At 54.8% G+C, this 9,884-nt stretch overlaps 1 protein-coding gene and 1 long non-coding RNA gene across 2 annotated transcripts; both read right to left on the bottom strand.

Moving 5' to 3' along the window:
- Positions 1–4,719: 4,719 nt before the first annotated feature.
- Positions 4,720–8,139, bottom strand: LOC116547225 (argininosuccinate lyase-like). Its single transcript, XM_032273239.1, has 5 exons — positions 8,136–8,139; positions 7,780–7,841; positions 7,541–7,638; positions 4,931–5,008; positions 4,720–4,849 (listed from the first exon to the last, which is right to left on the bottom strand). Exons 1-5 carry the CDS (start codon positions 8,137–8,139, stop codon positions 4,720–4,722), a joined length of 372 nt encoding a protein of 123 aa, XP_032129130.1.
- Positions 8,140–8,287: 148 nt separating this feature from the next.
- On the bottom strand, positions 8,288–9,870 carry LOC116547226. The gene is made up of 3 exons (XR_004266989.1): positions 9,817–9,870; positions 8,688–9,103; positions 8,288–8,342 (listed from the first exon to the last, which is right to left on the bottom strand). It is a non-coding gene; the product is annotated as an uncharacterized LOC116547226 (long non-coding RNA).
- Positions 9,871–9,884: the final 14 nt, after the last annotated feature.

Here is a 9,884-nt window from a genome sequence, read left to right as displayed (position 1 = left end):
CCCTGAGCTTGGCTGACCTTGCCTTTTCCCAAGCCTTGACCCTGCCATGTCCCTGTCCTTGCCCTGGTTTTTCCCTGTTTCTGGACCTCTCCTGGCCCCGCTCTTGGACCTGTCATGTCCCTAGCTGTGACCTTGCCCTTGTTTTTTCCCTAGCCATCACCCAGCCTGTTTGCCCTCATCCAGTCCTGACTGGGCATTGTTCTACCCACTTCCCTGGCCCTACCCTAGCCCTGTCTTGGCCACGTGCTACCCTGCCCCTTCCCTAGACCTGTGCTGGCCATGGCTTGATTCCTGCTGCTCCTGCTGACTCTGGTCCTGCCATGGCACCAGGCCTTCCAGTGGTCACTGTACTGGTCCTGTTCTGGCCCTGACCTGGACGTGGACATGTCCTGAGCCTGATTTGTCCCAGCCATGCCTTGACCTGTCTCTGCCCTGGTCTATCAAGGCCCTGCACATACTGCTCTTTCCTGGCCCTGCCATGGCCCAGGCGTGCCACTGCCTTGTCTTACACTGCACTGGTTGTGCCTCTGCCCTGCCCAGACACATAACCACTCCATGGATGTGCACTGACCCTGCCTTTGCTTTTGCCCTCTCCTATCTATGACCTGGCTCTGTCCCTGCCCTGCCATGGTTCTGCCCTTATTTAGCCAAGGCACTGACCCTGCCATATCTCTGGCCCCCCATCCTTTATCCAGGTCCTGACCCTGCCTTCCTTTGTCCCAGCCCTGCCCTGGATCTTCCCTTTCTCTTCTGTGCCTTTGAATGTCCTGGCCTTTCCCTAACCCTCCATCGATCCTGCACTGGCACTCTCTGCCTTGGCATGGCCCTACCCCTGCCCTGGGCTGACCCTGATATATGCTGTAATCCACTGTCCTGACCCTGTACTGGCTACACAATACCCTGGCCTGGTGTTTGTCCTGGCCCTGTTTCTACTCTTGCCCTTCCTATGGCCTGCCCTGCTTTTGGCCATGCGCTATGCTATGCTATCCTAGCCCTGCCCTGGCCCTATACTGGTCTTGGTCTATGCTGTCCCTGTCTTTGCTTTGTCCTGGTCCTCATTCTGCCCTGGCCCTGGACTCTCCCTGGTCCTGCCTTCTCTGTGGTCCTACCCTTGCTCTGGCCCTGCTCCTGGCCCAACCCCTGGCCCTACATTGGCCTGGCATGTCCCTGGCCCTGTGCTATCTTAGTCCTACCCTGGCCCTGATTTCAACCTGGTCCTGGTCTCACCCCTTTGCTCTGTCCTGCCTTGGCCCTTACCCTGTCCCTAAACCAGACGTGGTCCCAGCCCTGACCACTGCTCCTAATCCTGGTTCCGCCATGGCCCTGGTCCTGCTCTTTTTTTGCCTTGGTCCTGAAATTGCCCTTTCCTGGTGCTGGTCCCAAGTCTGGCCCTTCCCTGGAGCTTCTCTGGGCATGGTCAGGAACCTGTGCCTTTATTAGACCAGCCCTGCTTTTGTCCTGTACTATCCTGGCCTGGCTCTGCCTTGTAGCAGTGCTGGCCCTGCCATTACCTGGTCCTTCCACTGCCCTGTCTGACCCTGCCCTAGTTGTACCCTGTTCCTGAATATCCTTGGTCCTTCCTTTGCCTTGTCTTTGATGTAATGCTGACTCAGCCCTGGATTTTCCCTGACCCTGCCTCAGCCCTAGCACTTAGGATTCAGTGTCACCCAACCCTGGAACTACCTGGCCCTGCCTTGGCACTTGCTCTGCCCTCTGTATGGCCTGACTCTGGTTCTGCGCTGGCCCTTGCCCTGTCCCTGGTCCTGCAATATTCCTGGGCCTGGCCCTATGCTTGTCCAGGCACTAACCCACCATGGCCCTGCTCTTCTGTGCTCTAGCCTTGCCCTCAACCTGCACTGACCTTGCACTGGTCCTGTTCTAACCTGGTTCTGCCATGGCCCTCACCCTGCCAGTCATCATGCCATAGCCCTGACCCTCACTTGTCCCTGGTCCTGTTCTGACTCTGGCCTTGTCCTGCTTCTGGCCCTGCAGCTGCCTTCGCCCTGAGGCTTCCATGGCCCTTTCCTGCCCTGGCCTTTCCTTGGCCTTCTGCTATGCTATACTTGTCCCTGCCACGGACCAGTCGTGCCGTTGCCCCATCTTACCCTGCACGGTTTGTGCCCTAGCCCTGCCCTTCACCCTGCAGTAACCCTGCACTGGCACTCTCTCCCTTGGCACAGCCTTGGCCCTGGCCCTGCCTTCTCCCTGGCCCTGGCCCTGCCCTGTCACATTCTGTTCTGGCCCTGTAGTAGGCCCACCATAACCTGGCCCTGTTCCTAGTCCCACCCGAGCTATTACATTGCCCTGTTTTGGCTATGCCTTGGAATATTCTAGTCCTGCGCTTCCTTGATCCTGGTCCTATCCTGGCCTTGCGCTGTCCTGTCCCTGCTTTTACTTTGTTCTGGTTCTGACTTGGTCCAGCCCCTGCTCTGGACCCACCCTTTTCCTGCCTTCTCCTTGGCTATGCATTTACTCTGTCCCTGTCCCTGGCCCAGCCTTGGCCTTGGCCCAGACCCTGACCCTGTGTTCGTCCTGGCCTGGCTCTGACCACATGCTATCCTAGTCCTGTCCTGGCCCTGACCTCACCTGGTCCTGGCCTTTCCCATTTTACCTGGCCCTTCCCTACCTTGGTCTTCACCCTGGCCCTAGCCCAGACCTCGCTTGCTCTGTTGCCAGGCTGCAGTGCAGTGGTGAGATCTCAGCTCACTGCAGTCTCCACTTCCTGGGTTCAAGTGCTTCTCCTGCTTCAGTCACATGAGTAGCTGGCACTATGGCCAACTAATTTTGTATTTTTCGTACAGGCGGGATTTCACCACATTGGCCAGGATGCTCTTGATCTCCTAACGTTGAGATCCACCTGCCTTGGCCTCCCAAGGTTCTGGGATTAGAGGCATGAGCCCCTATGCCCGACATAAATTTTCATTTTTTGTAAAGATGGGGACTTCCTATGTCACCCAGGCTGGTCTAAAGCTCCTAGGCTCAAGCAAACTTCCAGCCTTGGCCTCCCAAAGTGCTGGAATTACAAATGTGAGCCACTGCACCTAGCCTGTTTTGTGTTATTGTTGTCGTTTTAAATAAACCAGCTTTGGCCGGGCATGGTGGCTCACTATTGTAATCCCAGCACTTTGGGAGGCCAAGGTAGGCAGATCAAGAGGTCAGCAGATCCAGACCATCTTGTCCAACATGGTGAAACCCTATCTCTACTAAAAATACAAAACAATTATCTGGGTGTGGGTACGTGCCTATAGTCCCAGTTACTCAGAAGGCTGAGCCAGGAGAACCACTTGAAAGCAGCAGGTGAGGGTTGCAGTGAGCTGAGATCACAAGACTATATCTGAAAAAATGAAATAAAGTAAAATAAACCAGCTTTACTGAGTTATCATTCACATACAATCTACCCATTTATTTATTTTCATTTTATTTTTTGAAATAAAGTTTCACTCTTGTCACCCAGGCTGGAGTGCATTGGTGTGATCTCAGCTCACTGCAGCCTTGGCCTGCAAGGTTCAAGCAATTTTCCTGCCTCGGCCTCCCAGGTTCAAGCGATTTTCCTGTCTCAGCCTCCCATGTAGCTGGAATTACAGGTGCCCGCCATCCCACCTGGCTCAACATTGTATTCGTAGTAGAAACAGGGTTTCACCATGTTGGCCATTTCCGGGATTACAGATGTGAGCCACTGTGCCCCACCCAATTTACTTATTTAGTTTACACTTTAGTGTACAACCATAACCACAACCACCCTGACTATACAGGGGTAGGAGGAGAATGCAGAGAAACAGGGCTTGGTGGCAAAAGTGAGGCACAGGCCACGGGACTGGCTCTGCAAGACTCACCCGTGAAGTTATGCTTACTGGTGGCAGCCATGCTGTTGAGAGTGATGGTCCCAATGGAGTTCTGGATGGTGGGAAGAAGCAGGGCTGGGCTGGAGCACAGGGAGTGGCCTCCTCTCCCCCAGCCAGGCTGCCCAGCCCCCTCCTCCTGGAAAGAGGATCAGGGCAGGCAGGATGGGAGCTGGGGCAAGGCATCTTTTGCACAGTCCTAGGAGGGAGGCAGGAGCCCTGAGTCTCTCAGTACTAGGCATCCATGCCATGGAAGACCTCAGTGCCCATGGGAAACAAATGAAGGTTTCACCAGGAGCCATAGGACCCTGCCTTCTGGTCTCAGGTGTGGCTCCATGTCCTGGCAGGTGCTGAGGGTGACTCCCCCTAGGGAGGAGGGGAAGGGCATCTCGCCTGCTCAGAGCAGCTCTCGAGCCACAACCAAGGGGATTGCCTGGAATTGCCCCACTGCAGGGACAGGGATTCATGGTGACCAGGGCTTCTCACAGGCAGACGACCCCTCCCCCCCACACACACCCAACAGAACCAAGTTCTGGTTGCCAGGGCAACCACCTGGAGCTCAGTCCCTTCCCTGGCCCAATCAAACTGGGTGCACACTTATCCCCAAGTGTCTCCAGAACACTTATCCCCAAGCACCGAGTCCCCTTGGGTGCAGGACCCTGGTCTCCTGACAAATGTCCCCATATGTCATGCTGAGGGCAGCGGGCTGGGCTGGCCAGGAGACTCACTGGAGAGCTCTGGCCCTGCTCAGAAACATTTACTGGCTTGGACATCCCCATCTAAGTGAGAGCTGGGGTTCCATGCAAGGTGTCTCTCTGAGCAGACAACATGACTATCTGTCCCATTCTGCCCTTGCCAGCTCATCTGTCACTCCCTAAGGTTACACAGCAGCTACCCCCATCAGGCCCTCAGAGCACTGATGCCTCACCCACCTCCCCAGAGGTAGGATGCCGATCCACTTCTGCACCTCCAGCAGCTGCTCAGAGTCTTGGGTCAGTGCCATGGTGTGGCTGTGGAAAGCCAGGGGCAGGAGAGTCAGGGCAGCCGGGGTCTTCCCCTCCAGCATGGCCCCTGCACCTCACTCAACTCACCTCAGAATCCAGTGGCTCCAGTGGAGGGGCTTGGCCCTCTGCAGGTGGCTGTACCCTGGGAAGAGGACATCATGTTCCCTGTGGGAGAGAAGGAGCAGGGGCTCGGGTGGAGGCTGGGGCAAGGTCTGCTGGTGACACTGGAACCCTGCAGGCCTGGGTCACCCCTGAAAGTAGTGTTGTCCTGCAGCACTGCACCTGAATGAGGGATCCAGGATCTCCCAGGGAAAAACTGCTCTCAAGGGAAAAAGAGGCTGGAAGTGTGGCCATGTGAACCATGCACTGGGCCTGCGCTATGGGGCTCCTGGGTTGAGGCTTTGCCAGGAACACCCAAAGCCTGAGCCTCTGTCACTCAGCATCTCTGAGTGGGAGCCAGAAAAGGGGAGGAGGGCAGTGTCGGGTATGACATGGCCATGGGAGGTTTCGTTTGAGGACCCAAGAAATAGCTGGGGCTCATAAAGATCCGCTCCAAGCAGGTGGGACATCCTATCCCTCGTTCAAGTCACCATTTTTTGTATTTTTGGCAGAGGCAGTGTTTCACCATGTTGGCCAGGCTGGTCTCGAACTCCTGACCTCAAGTGATCCACCCACCTCTGCCTCCCAAAGTGCTGGAATTATATGTATTAGCCACTTCGCCTGGCCTTTTTTGTTTGTTTGTTTTAAATAAACCAGCTTTGCTAAGGTATCATTCATATATAATCTACCCATTTAAAGCTTGCACTTTAGTGTACAACCAACACCGATTTAAGAACATTTTCATCATCCCCTAAACAAATTCTGTACTCAAGGCCAGGTATGGTGGCTCAAGCCTGTAATGCCAGCTCTTTGGGAAGCCAAGAGGGAAGGATCACTTGAGGCTGGGAGTTCAACCAGACTAAGCCACATAGTGAGAACCCATTTCCACAAAATATTTTAAAAACTCACAGGTGTGGTGCACACCTGTGGTCCAATCTACTCAGAAAGCTGAGGTGGATGGATCATTTGAGTCCAGGAGTTTGAGGCTGCAGTGAGCTATGATCGAGTCACTGCTCTCGAGCCTAGGTGACAGGGCAAGAAATCGTCTCTGAATACAACTTAAAAAATTAAAAATGTGGCCAAGTGCAGTGGCTCATGCCTGTAATCTCAGCACTTTGGGAGGCTGACCACAAGATCAGGATATTGAGAACATCTTGGAAAACACAGTGAAACCCTGGTCTCTACTAAAAAATACAAAAATTAGCTAGGCATGGTGAGGCAGGAGAACCACTGGAATCCAGGAAGCAGAGGTTGCAGTGAGCTGAGTGCCACTGCACTTCAGCCTGGGCACAAGAGCAAAACTCTGTCTCAAGAAAAAAGTTAAAAATTTAAAATTTGGGCCAGGCGCAGTGCCTTATGCCTGTAATCCTAGCACTTTGACAGGCCAAGGTGGGCAGATCACCTCAGCTCAGGAGTTCGAGAGACCAGCCTGGCCAGCATGGCAAAACCCATCTCTACTGCAAAAAAAAATACAAAAATTAGCTGAATGTGGTGGCACTCACCTGTAATCTCAGATACTTGGGAGGCTGAGGCAGGAAAATCACTTGAACCCAGATGGTGGAGCTTGCAGGCAGGAGAGATCACACCACTGTACTTTAGACTAGGCAACAGAGTGAGACCCTGTCTCACAAAAAAAAAAAATTAAAGAAACCGTGAACTCGGTAGCAGACCCTCCCTGTTCCTCCTAGCAGCCCCACCCCACCTCCAGGGTGACAATTTGTGTGCCCTTGTTTCCCCCCAGGTCTGAGAAACAGGGTTCACAGGGAGTTGAGGAAGAGGAGGGGTCTCTAACAACACATGGTGACTCCTCAGTAGCTCCCCCTCCGGGTCTGCAAGGAACAAATCCAAACCCAAAGACACCAGGTCCCAGAAGCCAAAGCCTGGGATGAGGCCAGCAGGAGGCAGCCTTTGGCTCTGTCTTTCACCAGATGGGCTGGGTGGGGACACGGAATATGGGATGGGAGACCAGGGCACAGACAGGGTGGGGAGAGATTCTGGCTGCTCCAGGCACAGCCAAGATAGTGCCTTAGCTTCCTTCCCTCAAATCCACAAAGGGTGAGTTTTCTTTTTACTTTTTATTTTTTGAGACGCAGTCTCAATCTGTCTCTTAGGCTGAAGTGCAGTGATGCAATGTCAGCTCACTGCAACCTCCGCCTTTCAGGTTCAAGTGATTCTCTGGCCTCAGCCTCCCACGTAGCTGTGATTACATGTGCACACCACCATGTCCAGCTAATTTTTGTATTTTTAGTAGCGACAGGGTTTCACCATGTTGGCCAGGCTGCTCTTGAACTCCTGAGCTCTGGTGATCCTCCTGCCTCTGCCTCCCAAAGTGCTGGGATTACAGTTGTGAGCCACCACACCAGGCCCCACGAAGGGTGAGTCTTCCCTGACTGCTGGGCTAGACTGGCATGGACTCGAGTATTGGGGCCTGCAGGAAATGCCCCACTCCTGGCTGATCTGCCTTGATCCTAGAGATCCGGGATGCCCCTGTCTCCCAGGGCCTGGCACCCCCACCCTGTTCAGCCCTGCCACCTAAATCTGCTGTTAAGGCTGCCATCACACCTGTCTCTGCCCTGTGGCTGTCCCTGGGGAACTCACACCTCTGTCCATTCCACCATGGTCCTGATGAGCTCCCAGAGGAGGCCCAGGAGCATGGAGCAGGGCTGCAGCATCCACAGCCTGAGGTCTGTGACCACCTGCATGAGGAGGAGGTGGTGCTCAGCGAGGCCGGCGTGCTGCTTTCCTGGGAAGCCAGGACCCTGCTGAGCTCTAACTGCCCCCTGGGCTCCCCACGGTTGGGACAGCATGGAGCAGGGGGCTGGAGGAACTAGAGGCACCTGATCATTCTGGCTGTGTCCTGTGTGCAGTTTCCCTGGAGTTTCACCAATAAGCTGAGCTCCTGGAGGTGAAGGGAGGAACAGGGTCACAGTTTATATGCCCACAGGGATCAACCCTTTGGGCATATAGACTGTGCCAATATCAGCCCTGCCAACCTCCCTCCCTACCCCAGGGCTCTGGGTCCTGCTCAAATCTCTTGCCATTTCTGCTGAGGCCTTTTTTTAAAAAAATAATTTTTGTAGTTATAGAATCTCACTGTATTGCCCAAGCTGGTCTCAAACTCTTGGCCTCAAGTGAACCTCCCACCTCAGCCTCCCAAAGTGCTAGATTATAGGCATGAGCCACTGCTTCTAGCCCATGTCCTGAGGTCTCCGCTGCTGTCTGCCAATGGCGAAGTAAACAAAATGATGGTGCCAATGCTCAAAGTGGCCCAGGGCCAGGTGGAGAAGGGAGTTCAGGAAAGCGATGGGGCTGCAGTGGTCTTACCTTCAGGTGACGCTCATTGGCTGTCCTCATCATTGGGGTTGAGTCTGAAGGTGCCCTGGGCCCACACCTTAGTCACCTATAGTGGGATGGCAGCAACACTGGGAGTCAGGGGAACAGGTAACAGCAGCCAGGAGAGCCCCTGCCCTGGTCCCACCCTATCCCTCATGTCACTGTCCAGTAGCTGAGTCCTGGAAGCCCACCCTGGGAGGGGGCATCTTGGGCCCAGCACACCTTCACCCATGAGCCACGGGGGCCACATGGTCATTAAAGGATGGAGAAAGGCGGTCATCAAGGCACACAGTTAAGCAGGATTAGGATATATAATTAGTTCAATGTGAAACCACAGTCAGGCAACACTGCTATTTGCTCAGCCTGGGGGCACATGAAGGGGCCTCAGGTGGGGCTTGGGCCACAGGAGTACCTCATAAGCTGCCTGTTCCTTGAGCACGATGTGTACCATGGGGAGATGGAGTGAGGGCAGCACCGTGGGGAAGGGACAGGATTGCCACCCTGAGCTGTGTGACCTTAGACCAGACCCCTCTTCTCCAACTGAGGCCAGCCAAACAGGTGATTTTGGGAGCCAGTGCCTGACAGTCTGGATTTTAGCTTGATGGGTGGATGGGAACCTGTGAGAGTTTAGAGACGCTGGGAGAACCTTTTCCTGGGAGAGCTTTCCAAACAGAGCCACCCAGGGCCCCATTGAGAAAGGATCCTACCAGAAGCCTTCATCACTGTCTTTCTCCACGCTGGTGGTGATGGTGTCATGGATGTAGGTGTTGGGTGTTGTGTACAGAAGCACAGACTGCTGCAGTCCTGTTGAGTTGAAGAAGTCAAAGTCTGTGTTCTGGACAAAGTAACCCTTGGGATATCTAGGGTGGGATAATTGTGGTTCGCTGGGTCCTTGCCCTGGGTCCTTTGACCTCAGCTGGAATGTCTCCACAGCCTTGCCAGATCCAGGGCCTCCAATCTTCAAAGGCCACCCTATCCCTAGCAGGAAGACCATCGGGTGGAGCGGGAAGGTGGGTACAGGCAGTGGAGGCAGGATGGTATCCACTTGGAGGTGTCGGTCATGTAGTGCATGATCCCTGGTGGGAGGGGGAAGGGGGTGAGTGTGTTGTTGATGGTGATACTGACATGGAGGTGGGAGGGCAGGGTCCCCACCTCGACCAGGCTGCTGATGTTGGCCTTGAAGGGGAGGTAACCCTTCTCATGGTCTAGCACATAGAAACCGTTCACCCACAGCAGACACAGGAGATATGGGGAGGTGGTGGCAGGTCAGGGCATGAGGAGGGGCCCTGCTATGGGGCACTCCCTCACATAACCTGCAGCAGGGGGCTCAGAGGCCTGCCAGCCACATGGAAAGAATGGCATCCCAACAGGGTAAATCAGGCCACCTATCTGTCTACACAGGGCACAGCCCCCAGGGCAGGACAGGACAGGGCCCCCACCGTCCCACCCCAGGAGACAAGCTGTGGCTGGCAACCAGAGGTCCCATGTTGTTCAGCAACAATGCCCACCCACCTGCCCTACCTGCTCCTGGCCGCACTGACCATGATGGCATAGGAGTGGGCACTGCCAATCCTCAGCACCCCTCTTGTGCACAGGTCCTGGGTCCACC

This window comes from Sapajus apella, unplaced genomic scaffold, assembly GCF_009761245.1.
Source record: "Sapajus apella isolate SASKATOON/1434 unplaced genomic scaffold, GSC_monkey_1.0 scaffold2416, whole genome shotgun sequence".
Taxonomy (NCBI): Eukaryota; Metazoa; Chordata; class Mammalia; order Primates; family Cebidae; genus Sapajus; species Sapajus apella.
Note: the sequence above shows the minus strand (reverse complement) of the source record. Positions and strands in the feature narration are given on the sequence as shown.

Coding starts and splice junctions, on each gene's coding strand:
- LOC116547225 (XM_032273239.1), bottom strand. Junction 7,639..7,779: donor GACACAGCCAGAATGATCAG/GTGCCTCTAGTT, acceptor CTCCTCATGCAG/GTGGTCACAGACCTCAGGCT. Junction 4,850..4,930: donor TGGAGCCACTGGATTCTGAG/GTGAGTTGAGTG, acceptor GGCTTTCCACAG/CCACACCATGGCACTGACCC.